Genomic DNA, 18,009 nt, shown 5'->3' with positions numbered 1-18,009 from the left:
AACCCAAAGATATTCCCCATATGCATCGGAGTTGCGTCTTTGGGCATTTTGCAGCTTGTTTCTAGCATAAAGCATCGGGGAGAAAAACATTGTTATAAAGTCACTTTATATATGCAGAATCCGTTTTAATTTATTCCAAATCTTAAGCTAACAAGGGGTATGATTTTTGCCAGTTTCTTTAACAAGAAAGTAGGCTATGGCATACCCTCACATAGGCCTGCCCCTTCAATTCGAGCACTGGTTTTAACTTAACAGACCAAGCCATTCACGGACACAGAGGTATTTAAGGAGTGGTGACACTATTGGAGGAATTGGCAGACAAATCTATGGATAGCTTTAAATTTCGTCTGTTAAAACAGGTAGGCCTACCATATATTTCTTAAATAGGATGAAATAGGCTTCAACACAAAGATTTGTTGTTGTTAGTTAATTAGTTGAAATGAATTACTCAATTCAGCATAATTTCATCACCATGTGCTGTCCACCTCCTGATTGATTGCACCGTGGCTTCCGCTTCACGTTTCTGCACCACAAAGCTTTCATGGAAGCACTCGAAAATGTTGTTTTGTGGCCTTTGGAGAGGTAAATATCAAAGGTACGAGTGTGACGAATATGAGCCCAGAGCCGACGGCGGCAACCAATGTGGGTACTGTGGCGTAGGCTAGTGTATAAGGATGGGTAAAGTTTGCTAGGATGGAATAAATTATATAAGAAAACCTGCAAAACAGCAAATGTAAACCAGGGGAAAAATGCAATACCCTCCCTTGTGCCAAATAAAAATCGACACAACCCTTCCCAAAGCAAAAAAAAAGTTACACACCCCTCCCTTATTTTGGAGCGCCCCTCCTGCGCAGTAATTTTATAACTGTCCTTTAGATATTTATCCAGTAGACTATTAGGGTAGAAACTGCAGGTTAGCCATTAATGAAATGCTGAACCCTGGCTTTGTTAAGGGTGGAAAGCCCATAGGCAAAGCTAACATCCAAAGTCTTCAGTGCATTTAAAAGGTGTAGGTCATTAACCCAAATCCAGAAGACTGAATCCTGGAGCCAAACTTTACAATAGAGACTTTGACAAAAGAGAAAAACAAGTACAGAATGCATTTTTGGAATGCATTTTTGGGGGAAACATATACTTACAAATAAAAATAAAAAGGTTAATTCTACCTTTCTTAAAGGTAGACTCAGCAATATTGCATCATCATACACAGCGGGGCAATAACAAACGAACAAACTTGAAAGACTGCCGCTATTGGCTCTTCCCGATTTGAGCCCCCTCTTGAGGCATGCCCACATTTCTGTAAGCAGGAAGTCGCTCCGCTGTGCATCATGATGTCATATTGCAAAATCCACATTGAATATAGCCCCTGTAGAAACTCTTTGAGTCACATATGTGTATTTCTATGGGCTGAATTCTCTCATTGATTAATATAGCCTAGACATAGTGTAGTACACATACTACAGAAATTCAAATCCAGATCTGCGTCGGAAAGCACTAAACAGAATCCATAACTGATCGGCATTGGACACTCTCATGTCCTATTTTCATAATAAGGAAACAACCCTTGGGAACATATCTCATATCCTTTCAAATTGCATAGTCAGAGACCAAAAGCAATACACTGAACTCTTCACGATGACAGTTCTTCTTTTGTCATATTTTGGTGTACAGACCACTGCAATCCTTGTCCATCAACATGGTTTTGTGTTTCAAGGAGAATGTCAATTAACAAAAGGCTGATTTGTGCCTTAGTCATCAGGAAACCTTCAGAGGCAGGAGATGAAGGGGAAGGGGGGGAATAAGACAATGAAATGTAGAGGGTTGCGGGAAGTGCAGAAAGAGAAAGACAGAAATCATTGCATTCAAAAGAAAGTGCATGCGATTTTTTTATCCTCTGTATTTCGTGTCGCTTCTGTCCACTTAGGGGTCTCCAAGGTGATGTATGGACTTACAGATTTGGCCAATGTGCTGGCAGCTGTTATCGAGTGCCCGCTAGACATCGAGTCCACTCTAGACGAGCCATCCCGTTAAGGCTTCCAGTGCTAAGCCCTCAAGCCCTGCGTGTGAAGGAGTCAGCTACTGAGTTCCAAACCCGGATTAATATCTTTATCAATGCTATTCTCTTTCACAGACGTATTTCGGCCAAGCTCTCTTTCATATGTTCCCACAATGGCCTGAAGCATGATTTGCTGTTGGATTGCAAGTTCATACTCTCCCTCCTACCAGCCCCCCTGCCTTCTCAAAGTCAAGGAGGGCTTCTTGTCATTTCTAGTGGTTTGGAGTTGTGGTTGCCGTGATCCTTCTATCTGGGCACTTCCTACACCCCTGTGTTGTTGGTGTCCACCGTCTTCTTGCTGCGCGAGCTCATGGCGTACTCCCCTCGGCTTGTTCCATTCTCCTCCTTCCGTAAGGGTTTCCTATGACACAGGTGACAAAAATAATCAGATGTCAACATGTGAACACTACTGCTCCTGTGATTACATCTGATGCATACAGTTGTTCTATGTATTGCGCCTGTGTCCTTTAACTCCCTTGTTGGTTCATTTGAAATCAATTGACTCTGAAGAGTATATCCACATTCATGGTAGAGAAGACAAGCATTGGCCAACGGATCGCAAGTCAAAAGTGAAATGTGCATGCACCCTCCACAAGCTTCAAAGCATTTATGCTTACTACACAAGTGGGGAGAATATTATTTTGACTACAGATGGATACAATGAAGCTAGCAATCTAGCTAGATAGGTTCAAATTGTTTACAATTACTTATAGCTATTAGCTTACTATTACTGCAGCTACAGCAGCTAGCTAGCCTGCCAACTTAGAGACATTACAGTGCAGCCGTATTCATCGACCAGGCTAAGGCTTTCGACTCTGTCAATCACAACATTCTTATTGGCAGACTCAACAGCCTTGGTTTCTCAAATGATTGTCTCGCCTGGTTCACCAACTACTTCTCTGATAGAGTTCAGTATGTCAAATCGGAGGGCCTGTTTGCAGCCTCTATGGGGGTGCCACCTCTGGCAGCCTCTATGGGGGTGCCACAGGGTTCAATTCTTGGGCCGACTCTCTTCTCTGTATACATCAATCATGTCGCTATTGCTGCTGGTGATTCTTTGATCCACCTCTACGCAGACGACACCATTCTGTATACCTCTGGCCCTTCTTTCACTGTGTTAACTAACCTCCAGATGAGCTTCAATGCCATACAACTCTCCTTCCGTGGCCTGGACGGTTCTGACTTAGAATATGTGTACAACTACAAATACCTAGGTGTCTGGTTAGACTGTAAACTCTCCTTCCAGACTCACATTAAACATCTCCAATCCAAAATTAAATCTAGAATCAGCTTCCTATTTCGCAACAAAGCATCCTTCACTCATGCTGCCAAACATACCCTCGTAAAACTGACCATCCTACCGATTCTCGACTTCGGCTATGTCATTTACAAAATAGCCTCCAACACTCTACTCAACAAATTGGATGCAGTCTATCACAGTGCCATCCGTTTTGTCACCAAAGCCCCATATACTACCCACCACTGCGACCTGTACGCTCTCGTTGGCTGGCCCTCGCTTCATACTGGTCGCCAAACCCATTGGCTCCAGGTAATCTACAAGTCTCTGCTAGGTAAAGCCCCACCTTATCTCAGCTCACTGGTCACCATAGCAGCACCCACCCGTAGCACGCGCTCCAGCAGGTATATCTCACTGGTCACCCTCAAAGCCAATTCTTCCTTCGGCCGCCTCTCCTTCCAGTTCTCTGCTGCCAATGACTGGAACGAACTGCAAAAATCACTAAAGCTGGAGACTCTTACCTCCCTCACTAGCTTTAAGCACCAGCTGTCAGAGCAGCTCACAGATCACTGAACCTGTACATAACTCATCTGTAAATAGCCCATCCAATCTACCTCATCCCCATACTGTATTTATTTATTTTTCTTGCTCCTTTGCACCCCAGTATCTCTACTTGCACATTCATCTTCTGCACATTCTACCATTCCAGTGTTTAATTGCTATATTGTAATTACTTTGCCACCATGGCCTATTTATTGCCTTACCTCTCTTATCCTACCTCATTTGCACATGCTGTATATAGATTTTTCTACTGTATTATTGATTGTATGTTTGTTTATTCCATGTGTAACTCTGTGTTGTAGTACGTGTCGAACTGCTTTGCTTTATCTTGGCCAGGTCGCAGTTGCAAATGACAACTTGTTCTCAACTAGCCTACCTGGTTAAATAAAGGTGAAATAAAAAAATAAAAAAATAAAAGTTTGCCAGCAACACTCGTCTTACTAGACAAGGCTAGCTAGTTGGCTAGCCATGCACAGAATACTACATATAGCCTATCAAATCCATTAGCATTCTAACAAATGCTAGCAAGGAAAGTAGCCAAACTGGATGGAAGTGAGCAAACCTCAGTCAACCAATCATACCATCTGACACTACTCTGCAGAACCTGCAGTTTCAGAAATGAGGAGGTGTGTAACATCTTCCATTGCCCTCCACTGAAGCCAATGCGTACATCACTTGTCTTTTCTACCAAAAATCTGTCTTAAGCATAGGTCAAAGATCTGAAGATCTTGAGATCAATAGTTAATAGAATCCAAGCTACTGTATACCTACTATTATGTTGAAAAGCTCTGTGATTAAAACAAAAAGCACACAGGAGTTGGTTACGAAAGCCATTTAATATTATGATTGTAGAGGAAGGCCTATCTAAACCACAAACATACTATTGTGTAAGTTACTGGCTGCGCACAAGGATTTAGTCCGAGTTTAATGCATGTGACACATTAAACTCATCTAATCAAAAAAATAAAATTATGGAATCTAAATGAAAAATGTGACAAACACACTTCTCCCAAGAGGTATACTTCCCTGCGGATAGATAAGACGTAAATCCACACAACAGCTTTCATTTGTAAATATGAATAAAAAATGGCCACCAGCGTTTAAGATCTTAGACCTGGAGAGCTTAGAGCTGGGCCTGGTATAATGCAGCCAGTGAGCAGTATATTGCAGTGGCTGATTCACAGCTGCTGAGGGTCATCAAAGTGAGTTATCCTGTTCTCCAAATGACTTTCTGCCGCCTTTAATGGCCCCGTGAGCGAACACAGTGGCCTCCTTCCCTAACTCAACCTACCCATCCTGTCGCTCCCCTAATTAAGAGATCCAAGATATGTGACCCTTTCAGGCAAGGACCCAAATAACTCAATTATGGGTCCCTGCAGGGATGGCAAGACTGGGCTTGATCAATGTGTCCAGGAGGTCCTGGGAGGGCTCTGTGATCGTTCTCCCCATAATGTCACTTTTAGATGATGTGGACCGTCGTGCTGTGTCCATAATGGTAACAGACAAATAAGATGGACATACAGATCTCTATAAGATCCCTTGGCTTTTTCAACCTGAATAAAGTCTGGATATGCTGTTTGCTTTTTCAGGGAAAGACACTGAAAATGGCTATATCAAATCAAATCAAATTGTATTTGTCACATACACATGGTTAGCAGATGTTAATGCAAGTGTAGCGAAATGCTTGTGCTTCTAGTTCCGACAATGCAGTAATAACCAATGAGTAATCTAGCCTATCAATTTCACAACAACTACCTTATACACACAAGTGTAAAGGAATTAAGAATATGTACATAAAGATATATGAATGAGTGATGGTACAGAACGGCATAGGCAAGATGCAGAAGATGGTATCGAGTACAGTATATACATATGAGATGAGTAATGTAGGGTATGTAAACATATAAAAGTGGCATTGTTTAAAGTGGCTAGTGAGACATGTATTACCTCAAGATGGCAAGATGCAGTAGATGGTATAGAGTACAGTATATACATATGAGATGAGTAATGTAGGGTATGTAAACATTATATGAAGTGGCATTGTTTAAAGTGGCTCGTGATACATTTTTCCATACATTTTTCCATCGTTAAAGTGGCTGGAGTTGAGTCAGTATGTTGGCAGTGTAACCGATGTGAAATGGCTAGCTAGGTAGCGGTGGTGCGCGCTAGCAGCCTTTCAGTCGGTGACGTCACTTGCTCTGAAACCTTGAAGTAGTGGTTCCCCTTGCTCTGCAAGGGCCGCGGCTTTTGTGGAGCAATGGGTAACGACGCTTCGTGGGTGACTGTTGTTGATGTGTGCAGAGGGTCCCTGGTTCGCGCCCGGGTCGGGGCGAGGGGACTCCATGAAGTTAAAACTGTTACAGCATCAGCCACTCACTTTAACAGTCTGATGACCTTGAGATAGAAGCTGTTTTTCAGTCTCTCGGTCACTGCTTTGATGCACCTGTACTGACCTCGCCTTCTGGATGATAGCAGGGTGAACAGGCAGTGGCTCGGGTGGTTGTTGTCCTTGATGATCTTTATGGCCTTCCTGTGACATCGGGTGGTGTAGGTGTTCTGGAGGGCAGGTAGTTTGCCCCCGGTGATGCGTTGTGCAGACCTCACTACCCTCTGGAGAGCCTTACGGTTGTGGGCGGAGCAGTTGCCGTACCAGGTGATACAGCCCGACAGGATGCTCTCGATTGTGCATCTGTAAAAGTTTGTGAGTGCTTTTGGTGACAAGCCGAATTTCTTCAGCCTCCTGAGGTTGAAGAGGCGCTGCTGCGCCTTCTTCACCACGCTGTCTGTGTAGGTGGACCAATTCAGTTTGTCCGTGATGTGTATGCTCCTCATACGTAGCTGTAGTGTGAGACAATCCCCTTTGTTGGCATTATAATTTTTCGCCCCATACTTAATCAGCATTATGGAGGGTGAGGTATCTCAACTTTGCCTGGTGACGGTTTTGGGATACAAGGCCTCGGTCTGTCTGAAACCCTTAAAAACAAACTAATAGGAAACTTTCTCAGTTCTGAAGCCCCTCAGCCCATACACATTAATCCAGTCACTTTCCCCACTACTTATCTGGGGTAGCACCTCTCTCAACGTTTCAGCAATGGTCGGGAATGCTTTTGCTCATTTGTAGTGATACTGTAAAAACAATCTGGGTCCCTCTGGGATGGGTGGATGAGACACGTCCTGTAGCCAGGCCATCTGTCCTGCAAACATGATTTTGATTGAATATGGCCCCACTCATGAGGGGCATAGTACCATTTTCTGTTTATCATCAAACATCACATTCGAGTGATGCGCGCACATCCCAACATCAACAGGCTCTGTAGCAGGATAGCTAACGCTGGGACCTTGACAAACTTAACAGTGAGAGAGTGACGACCATTGAAAACACGCAACACTGATGGCTATAGCTATGTTCAACAATTATATTATTCTTCTATTACCCTATTTGTGATATTTTACTTTGCCTCGCTGGATTGCTAGGTAATCAATCCTCTGATGACATCTGTAATGTTGTAGACGATAAGCATGTGATTACATGTTAGTTAACTTGCACGAGCTGCATTTGAAATTGCATGTGATAGTATCCACTGCTAGGTACACAAAGAGGTTTCGGAGTTGCGCGTGGAACTTTTCATGTTACGGACAGGAAATGGGTCTATACGAACGAGCATCCTTTACGATGCCAGAAGAAACTATTAGCAATCTTTACGATGAGCTAACTGTATTGTTCAAATACAGTAAGCTCAGTCAGCCATTTAAAAGGTCAAATCTTTTGTGAGGAGACAATCTTTGCAGACCGCACCAGCCTCCTACCCTTTCACTCCCTTCTTCACACACCGATTTAAGGCATGGTACAGTACCAGAGACTGTCGTTCACAGCAAAGAAATTCACAGCACACAAATTGAGGGCCCCAGATGCTTTCAAACATACTCTGCTGCTACAGGCTACCATGCCATCCAAGGGTCATTACCCTAAAACATACACCAGAGTCCATCAGAGAAGACAACATGGATCATTGCTGAATATGAGTCAGGGCACGAAACTCCCAGTCTTTCATTGTCAAGGCTAACGCTAATTCCTTATGCTGACCATATAGTCATTCAGTAGCAGCGGAGTCAGTGACACAACCACATAATAAATATTCTCAAGTAGAAGCCATGGGTCTGTGATTCATTTACTATAATCACACCATCACTCCTGTCCCTCTGCTAGTAAGCCCTCTGTCTTTTTCAAGGAGTCATCCTGAGCAAGTGAGTGACTGAGAACTATCAAGCCCCAAAATGGCTGCTGAGGGGGCCGAAAGCCACTCCTCTGTTGGTTGTCCCCTCTTCAGTTACAAAGTAGTGAGTCAAATGTTGTAGGGCCTATATCATAAGTTGAAAGTCAATGTGCCTCTGTTAGAAGTAGACTAAACTGCCTGATCTGTTTCAAAAGAAGCCATTTATGAGCCAAGTTCCTTCTCAAGATGAGTAGGCTATAGGCAGCAGTAGAAGTTCTGTAGTTATTTTGATGGCTGTAGTAGTTTTTGTTGTTTTGGCCCCTGGTCAAGCCATACCCATTGTAACTGGCTGCTCTGTGGTGGCTCTCTGCTCAGGGCCTTGGGGCCTTACATAACGTGCCAGGGGGAGAGTCAAGAAATGAGCTTTCAGCAGAGTCGCTGCGTCACTCCTTTCATTTGGGCTGACTCAGCTGGCAAACACGCACAAACACGCACGCACACACACACACTCAAACCTTCCTCTCCTCCTTTCCCTGACGGACAGCAAAACCTTGAGACTGAAGTCCTAGCAGTGACCAGACCCTTTCCCATGGTCCTTAAGAGGACTTGGCGACTGCCTTGGTTGACTGTGTGTGTGTGTGTGTGTGTGTGTGTGTGTGTGTGTGTGTGTGTGTGTGTGTGTGTGTGTGTGTGTGTGTGTGTGTGTGTGTGTGTGTGTGTGTGTGTGTGTGTGTGTGTGTGTGTGTGTCTTCACAGGGAAGTGGTAAGGCAAACATGTCTTCCAGTCACAGCACTGACTTCAATCACCATTACCAGCAAATGGAGATCAAGTAAACATTTACAAGTACAGCACTTCTTATCTCTATGTACACAATGATACACTATGCAGTAAATACTACTGTGACCCAAAACAGAGACTAATGTTTCCTGGAGCTTGAATGTATAAACATTTCCAGCAATTAAACAGATGCAACTTTGAGCGTTACTCAAATATAATTTTTTCACAGCAGCATAAAAAGGAAAAGAAGCATAAAAAAACCTGACAGCATGACACATTCAGGATAATAATTGAAATGTAATCTTGGTTAACCCAGAACTAAAGTCTTGTGTAATTGGTCAGATGCTCAATTAAGTTCTGGGTCCATATGTGTTAAGAGAAGAGATAAGGAATCGTAACGAAGAGCACCGCACTCTCTCTTTGTGATTCACGGGCAAGTCTATGGAACAAATTTCCCCTCCCCTTCTGAAACTCAAAAGACGCTAACACCTGTGAAATCGTGATTTGTCCAAAGCACCGGAACTAATGCTGCTCGTTATCACACGCATCCCGTTGTATCATGACAGATCTACGGTACCATTTATGTTTATGTACTGTAGGACGTCCACCAGAGATGAGTTGAAATTGAAATTGGGATATTGATATGGGTGAACTGTAAAACACCTCTCAAAGTGTGAGTTCAGGAAAAGTTCCGGAGTACAGCAGCATGTTTTTTGCAATATAATGGTAAATTCCAGAACTTCCAGATCAACTTTTATGAAGTGGGTGTCCACATTTAAATACATTTTTGAGCAGACAAATCTGTGAAAACGCTGTTCGTCCAAATTTTGCACAAACTGTTTAAGATGGTTTTCTTGTTGAGAAGACATAATATAATCATATTACAACCAACTTGACCAACCAACCAGGGAAAGATGTTATATTATGGTTGTCTATTTTGATCAAACAAAAATGACATCAATAAGACGTGTCAGATTTGCCTATTGTGCTAGATCCCTTCCCTGTCTTGACCTTGGCTCAAACCAGGTGGCTCGAAACAACAACACGTCATACTCAAGGAGTACAGTCCTACCACTGACCTAGAAAACCCAGTGAACTTCTAGGTCTCAGGGCGGGTGACGTCGTCACCACACAATGTCTGCTACTATGGCGCACACCGCTAACTACAGATAACTGCCAAAATAAAGGAAACACTTGAGTAAATGAGGGATAAAAAGAATACAGTACCAGTCAAAAGTTTGGACACACCTACTCATTCAAGGGTTTTTCTTTATTTGTACTATTTCCTATATTGTAGAATAATAGTGAAGATATCAAAACTATTAAATAACACACATGGAATCCTGTAGTAACCAAAAAAGTGTTAAACAAATCAAAATATATTTCCTATTTGATATTCTTCAAAGTAACCACCCTTTGCCTTAATGTCAGTTTTGCACACTCTTGGCATTCTCTCAACTAGCTTCACCTCTAATGCTTTCCCAACAGTCTTGAAGGAGTTCCCACATATGCGGATCACTTGTTGGCTGCTTTTCCTTCACTCTGCAGTCCAACTCATCCCAAACCATCTCAATTGGGTTGAGGTCAGGTGATTGTGGAGACCAGGTCATCTGATGCAGCACTCCATCACTCTCCTTCTTGGTCAAATAGCCCTTACTCGGCCTGGATGTGTGTTGGGTCATTTTCCTGTTGAAAAACAAATGATAGTCCCACTAAGCGCAAACCAGATGGGATGGCGTAACTCTGCAGAATGTTGTGGTAGCCATGCTGGTTAAGTGTGCCTTGAATTCTAAATAGATCACAGACAGTGTCACCAGCAAAGCACCCCCACACCATCACACCTCCTCCTCCATGCTTCACGGTGGGAACCACACACGTGGAGATCATCCGTTCACCTACTCTGCGTCTCACAAAGACACAGTGGTTGGAACCAAAAATCTCAAATTTGGACAGCTTTCCACTGCTCATGTTTCTTGAACCAAGCAAGTCTCTTCTTCTTATTGGTGTCCGTTAGTAGTGGTTTCTTTGCAGCAATTCGACCATGAAGACCTGAGTCTCTTCTAAACAGTTGATGTTGAGATGTGTCTGTTACTTGAACTCTGTGAAGCATTTATTTGGTCTGCAGTCTTAGGTGCAGGTAACTCTAATGAATTATCCTCTGCAGCAGAGGTAACTCTGGGTCTTCATTTCCTGTGGCGGTCCTCATTGAGAGCCAGATTCATCATAGCGCTTGATGGTTTTTGCGACTGCACATGAAGAAACTTTAAAAGTTCTTGAAATTTTCCACATTGACTGACCTTCATGTCTTAAAGTAATGATGGACTGTTGTTTCTCTTTGCTTATTTGAGCTGTTCTTGCCATAATATGGACATCGCATTTTACCAAATAGGGCTATCTTTTGTGTACCAACCCTACCTTTTCACAACACAACTGATTGGCTCAAACGCATTAAGAAGGAAAGAAATTCCACAAATTAACTTTTAACAAGGCACACCTGTTAATTGGGGCGGCAGGTTAGAGCGTTGGGCCAGTAACCAAAAGGTTGCTAGATCGAATCCCTGAGCTGACAAGGTAAAAATCTGTTCTGCCCCTGAACAAGGCAGTTAACCCACTGTTCCTAGGCTGTCATTGTAATTAAGAATTTAAATAGTGGTTAGAGCATTGGGCCAGTAACCGAAAGGTTGCTAGATCGAATCCCCAAGCTGACCAGGTAAAAATCTGTTCTGCCCCTGAACAAGGCAGTTAACCCACTGTTCCTAGGCTGTCATTGTAATTAAGAATTTGTTCTTAACTGACTTGCCTAGTTAAATAAAGGTTAAATAAAAAATGTAAATGCATTCCAGGTGACTACCTCTGAAGCTGGTTGAGAGAATGCCAAGATGTGCAAAGCTGTCATCAAGGCAAAGAGTGGCTACTTTGAAGAACCTCAAATATAAAATATATTTTGATTTGTTTAACACTTTACTATATGATTCCATGAGTGTTATTTCATAGTTTTGATGTATTCACTAAAAATAAAGAAAAACCAATGAGTAGGTGTGTCCAAACCTTTGACTGGTACTGTATATTGTAGAAAGCAGGTGTGGTTCCTGAGTTAATTAAGCAATTAACATCCCATCATGTAGTGTATAAAAATTCCCAGTTGCCCAATAGAGATCCAGACACTTGAAGAATCTATGCAAAGGCACATTGAAGCGGTTCTGAAGGCTGGTGGTGGCCCGACGCCCTATTAAGAGACTTTATGTGGGTGTTTATTTTATTTTGGCAGTCACCTGTAGCTAGCAATTATAGCCGCAATGTGTTGGTGAGTTTTTTCCTGCCCTTTTAGTCTGTAATTTACTGTGTGGATGTACACTCACATTTCACATTACCTACAGAGTATCCCTGGACAGGGAACTCCTAACCAATAAGGCCACTCTAGTATTTATATTTCTATGTCCCCCATCCTAGCCTGGCCCAGTTTGGAATGTGCTGTGCTAGCTCTTCCCCTTCTCTTAGAAATGTATTCGCTAGCACCTGCAATCCCCATCCATCCACATAAGACTTGGAGTGTGTGTGTGTGTGTTGTATGGTAGAGCGTTGTGCGTGCAGGATGGCACCATGGGGATGTTTCATTGCGGAGCTGAGTTCAGGGCCAAAAATAACCCAGCTGGCCCCCCTTGTAGGGCCGCACACAGACGGGCCCTCAATGGGCCCTCGGCTCTGGCCCCTCAATAATAGATAGTGTGTAGTACACACATGACAGGTGGCTCATAACACATTGCAGGTGGACATAAATATTTCAAGACCCTTTTACGCAAGCCTCTCACTTTGTAGAAACCGGATGGACTGTGTTTGTGAGATTGTGTTTTCGCAATATTTGTTTTTTTACATTTGCAAAAATACTGTCTTTGGCGGTTACTCCGGTAACAAGCAAGCCCGCATAAAAAAAGTACCACAGTTTACTATAGAATACTATAGTACTTACTATATAATTATATAGTATTCTGCAGTATACTGTAGAAAACTATACTACACACGGCAGTATCCTTCGATTACGTAGTGCTTACTAAAAGTTTTTGTAGTATACTGTAGAATACTATACTCACAATGTAGTATCCCTCGATCGTGTAGTGCTTACTATATAATTTTGTAGTATACTGTAGAATACACTACACACTGTAGTACCTTTCAGTCAATACCGTTTTTCCCAATCGCGTACAAGTAATCTGTGGATCTCTGTTGAAACATATATATAGCAGAACAGCACAGTTCAAATGCTCAAATACATTTACAGAGCTTTTTTTGCATTAGTACCTGACTTGCATATCTTAGACCAACATTTACAAAACTTTAAATACAAATCTCTACAGTGATTACAAAATTCACTGTTAAGTGTTCTGTTCACAGAATATAACACATCGCTTTCATCAAAAGAGAAATGTGTGCAATTGTGATCACTGTTACAGAAAATCTGTAAAATATTTCTGCACAAAATTCTAAATCATTACTGCGCAAAATTCTAAATCATTCTATCAGTGTCATACCATGTACAATATATGGAAAGAGGGGATTGTCATTGTTATGATTTTTTACAATATTGCGGAAATGCAATATTGGGTAACTTTGGGTTACTCCTAAGTCATCATCTTCAACATTGTGGGTACTGTTGCTGCGCACCAATGGAAAGTCTACAGAACAATGAGCAAACCAGCCCTTATATTGAATACATGGAATAAGATTGTGATGATACCGATGAATGAATCCTGCAGACAATGTGCTTTTAATTTAAAACAATTATCAGGAACACAACTTGATTTGATGTGTATGAAATAGTTTGTTTGACTATGCATAAAAGGAGAGTATTGCCCATAATTCTGCACCTTTGGATAGTTATTCTTCCAATTATGATCATCATGATTTAGTGACTGCAAAGAAAATGTATTGATCTACTGGAAATTTTGTCTGCTTGGACTCAAGAGATAAGCATGATTGCATTCATCTTTTCACAGGCAGTCATGTTTTTTTGATAAATCTATTTGTAAGTTTGATGATATAATGTAGTTTTGATGAATGTATTTAGGTTTCGAGAAGGCAAAAACATTTTGAAAACGCATTTACTGTTTTGCAAAAGGCCACAGAATTCTGTGTCTTGTGGACTCTGTTTTGAAAATTGACAAAAATAATGCTTGTACCCAATTGTGAAAAACTGTAATACCACTCACTTACTATAGCATTTTGTACTACACTGCAATAGACTGTCCTATAAGACTTTTTACCATAGGGTACTATAGCACATAGTTTAGTTTACCATAGTATACCATGGTGTGTACTAAGGTAGGTCTACAAAGAAATGTCTGACATTATTGACACCATTGATAAAGATGAGCAATAATGACTGTATAAAATAAATAATTCAATACTGAGCTATATTGTATGCTGAAAAATTTTGGTAAATTATATTATTTTATAGTAATACAAGTGCTAATATGATTACGGATAATCCTGAATAAGTGAGAAAATGAGAAAGTTACAGAGGGTCAAAATCATACCCCCAATACATTCTAACCTCCCCTGTTATTGGTAATGGTGAGAGGTTAGCATGTCTTGGGGGTATGATCGTTGTCCCTGATCGTTGTCCCTCTGTAACTTTCTCACTCATCATTATTCACAATTTATTCAGGATTATCCGTAATCATGGTTACATCCACATTAATGTAGAAGTGTTTGAAACATATTATATTCTTATTTACAATAAAAGTGACTCCAAAATGATTTATTTTTACCTCTACCCTTTTGAGAGAAAAAATATTACTTGTTAATAAACAACATCTCTCTCTCTGAGCTGTTGTATTAGTGCACTCTTAGAAAAAAGGGTTCCAAAGGGGGACTGCGGCTGTCCCCATAGGAGAACTGTCCCTCCCTGATCTGTTTCACCTGTCCTTGTGCTTGTCTCCACCCCCCTCCAGGTGTCACCCATCTTCCCCACTTATCCCCTGGGTATTTATACCTGTGTTTTCTGTCTGTCTGTGCCAGTTCGTCTTGTTTGTCAAGCTTACCAGCTTTTGTTAGAATGTGGGGTTCGCATCCCACATCCTACTTAACCTTTTTGCCTCCAGGGTCAAAAAAATGTAGGATGCTGAAGACAAAATATTATCATAGGCTATACTAAATATAAGGAATTATTTGAACAACAATGGGAAGATAGTGTGGTTTCACAAAGTATTTCACAACCATAGCCCGGATTCAATCTTGTGCCTATGCTGGTGTCTAATCCCAAATCCCGGTCTCTACCTGCTGAGGTGCTGTTCAGGTGCTATAAACTGATAAAAATCAACTACATTGGTAAATAGGGTGTCAGTGTTTGAAAGCAAATAGGGTGTCGGTGTTTGAAAGCAACTTTGCATCGAAAAAAACACTGGCACCACATCGAAATCAGTGGGATCTCGCATTTTGCAACACACGGCATGTGATCAAAGGAAGCTTCAGACATCATTGATCACGTGCTACTGTTACTTTGAAACTATCTGTGTTGTGCTTTGAAATGAGCAATACATTTTCTTTTACAAACAAAACATTTACTTAACACTGTGGCTCCATTGCATGATTTAGGATGTTAAATAAACAACTGAACAGCCTATGATTATCAAAACTCATAATTTAAAAGTTAGAAATACAATGTAGCCAGTGTTCACAGGAAAAAAATAATATGGTGATTTGATCCACAAGGCAAGAGACTCAATCACCACTGCTCTAGAGGCAGAGCAATCCAAGATGGCGTAGCAGTCAGACGTCTTTGTCCTTCATCTTGTTGTGTCCCATGTATATATCTTTTTATATATTTTTCTTCGCATATCTTTTTTATATATATTTTTCTTAACCTCAACTTCAAAATACTCTCCTGCAACCCGCCTCACCCAATGTGGTGTGGATCTGTTTTTTCTGAAGTATTTTTTATTTACCTCGAATACAGGATCCCCCAAAAGAAGCTAGCCAGCTCACTAGCTACTAGCTAGTAGTCAGCTAACCACTGCTAGCGCTCATCAGCTAGCCTTTAGCTCGGAAAGATCTCACCAGTTTGTACAACGCGACTCAAATAAGAGCCTACCGGACATTTTTTCTCTCCAAATCCCCGGATTCCTACCGCAAACTCTGGACATTTTCACCTGGATCATCGCAGCTAGCTAGCTGCTATCCGAGTGACTACTCCTGGCTAACGTCGGTCACGAAGCAAGCACCAATTAGCCTGGAGCTAGCCCATGCTAAGCCCTTTCTCCCAGCTAGCTAAAGAGGCCCATCAGCCACTCCTGGGCTACAATACCCGGACCCTGCCTTTCTAAGGTCTTCGCAGGCCAAGTTAACTAACAGATTACCGACCATTTCGAATCCCACCGTACCTTCTCCGCTATGCAATCTGGTTTCCGAGCTGGTCATGGGTGCACCTCAGCCACGCTCAATGTCCTAAACGATATCATAACCGCCATCGATAAGAGACATTACTGTGCAGCCGTATTCATCGACCAGGCTAAGGCTTTCGACTCTGTCAATCACAACATTCTTATTGGCAGACTCAACAGCCTTGGTTTCTCAAATGATTGCCTCGCCTGGTTCACCAACTACTTCTCTGATAGAGTTCAGTTGGTCATAAAGGATTATGTACGCTCACCACGCTGCACCTTGGTCTACTTCTGTTGATGGCCGTGACACTCTTGCTGCTGGTGATTCTTTGATCCACCTCTACGCAGATGACACCATTCTGTATACCTCTGGCCCTTTGGACAATGCGTTAACTAACCTCCAGACGAGCTTCAATGCCATACAACTCTCCTTCCGTGGCCTCCAACTGCTCTTAAATGCAAGTAAAACTAAATGCATGCTCTTCAACCGATCGCTGCCCGCACCTGCCCGCCCGTCCAGCATCACTACTCTGGACGGTTCTGACTTAGAATATGTGTACAACTACAAATACCTAGGTGTCTGGTTAGACTGTAAACTCTCCTTCCAGACTCACATTAAACATCTCCAATCCAAAATTAGATCTAGAATCGGCTTCCTATTTCGCAACAAAGCATCCTTCACCCATGCTGCCAAACATACCCTCGTAAAACTCACCATCCTACCAATCCTCGACTTCGGCGATGTCATTTACAAAATAGCCTCCAATACTCTACTCAGCAAACTGGATGTAGTCTATCACAGTGACATCCATTTTGTCACCAAAGCCCCATATACTACCCACCACTGCGACCTGTACGCTCTCGTTGGCTGGCCCTCGCTTCATACTCGTCGCCAAACCCACTGGCTCCAGGTCATCTACAAGTCTTTGCTAGGTAATGCCCCGCCTTATCTTAGCTCACTGGTCACCATAGCAGCATCCACCCGTAGCACGCGCTCCAGCAGGTATATCTCACTGGTCACCCCCAAAGCCAATGCCTCCTTTGGCCACCTTCCAGTTCTCTGCTGCCAATGACTGGAATGAACTGCAAAAATTACTGAAGCTGGAGACTCATATCTCCCTCACTAGCTTCATGCACCAGCTGTCAGAGCAGCTCACAGATCACTGTGATCACCTGTACATAGCCCATCTGTAAATAGCCCATCCAACTACCTCATCCCCATACTGTATTTATTTATTTTTCTTGCTGCTTTGCACCCCAGTATCTCTACTTGCACATTCATCCTCTGCACATTCTACCATTCCAGTGTTTAATTGCTATATTGTAATTACTTTGCCACCATGGCCTATTTATTGCCTTACCTCCCGTGTCATACCTCATTTGCACATGCTGTATATAGACTTTTTCTACTGTATTATTGATTGTATGTTTGTTTATTCCAAGTATAACTCTGTGTTATTGTATGTGTCGAACTGCTTTGCTTTATCTTGGCCAGGTCGCAGTTGCAAATGAGAACTTGTTCTCAACTAGCCTACCTGGTTAAATAAAGGTGAAATAAAAAATAAATAAAAGAGCAACCTGCCAGGTTAGAAATACTGTAGAGAAGAATATGTAGACTAAGCCTGGAAGTAGTATCCAGCAGAAGTCAAAGCTTTGTACGTCATTTATCACGTGGTAACTGCTTGTCAACTTTGGGTTTAAAATAAACTTTTTCGAATCACTTTTACATATTACCAAAACACTTTGGATCAATAATGTGATAACTAGGGGCTGTATGTTATTTACAG

The 18,009-nt window shown here is 42.1% G+C and overlaps 1 protein-coding gene across 1 annotated transcript in view; it reads right to left on the bottom strand.

The window, feature by feature from the left end:
- Positions 1-2,317: 2,317 nt before the first annotated feature.
- prima1 (proline rich membrane anchor 1) overlaps positions 2,318-18,009 on the bottom strand; it is a 65,804-nt gene continuing 50,112 nt past the window's right edge. Inside the window, exon 4 of the mRNA XM_038968058.1 lies at positions 2,318-2,417. Within this exon, the coding sequence (XP_038823986.1) occupies positions 2,318-2,417 (100 nt within the window). The remainder of the gene's footprint in view (positions 2,418-18,009) is intronic.

Source organism: Salvelinus namaycush, chromosome 29 (genome assembly GCF_016432855.1).
Source record: "Salvelinus namaycush isolate Seneca chromosome 29, SaNama_1.0, whole genome shotgun sequence".
NCBI classification, from domain to species: domain Eukaryota; kingdom Metazoa; phylum Chordata; class Actinopteri; order Salmoniformes; family Salmonidae; genus Salvelinus; species Salvelinus namaycush.
Note: the sequence above shows the minus strand (reverse complement) of the source record. Positions and strands in the feature narration are given on the sequence as shown.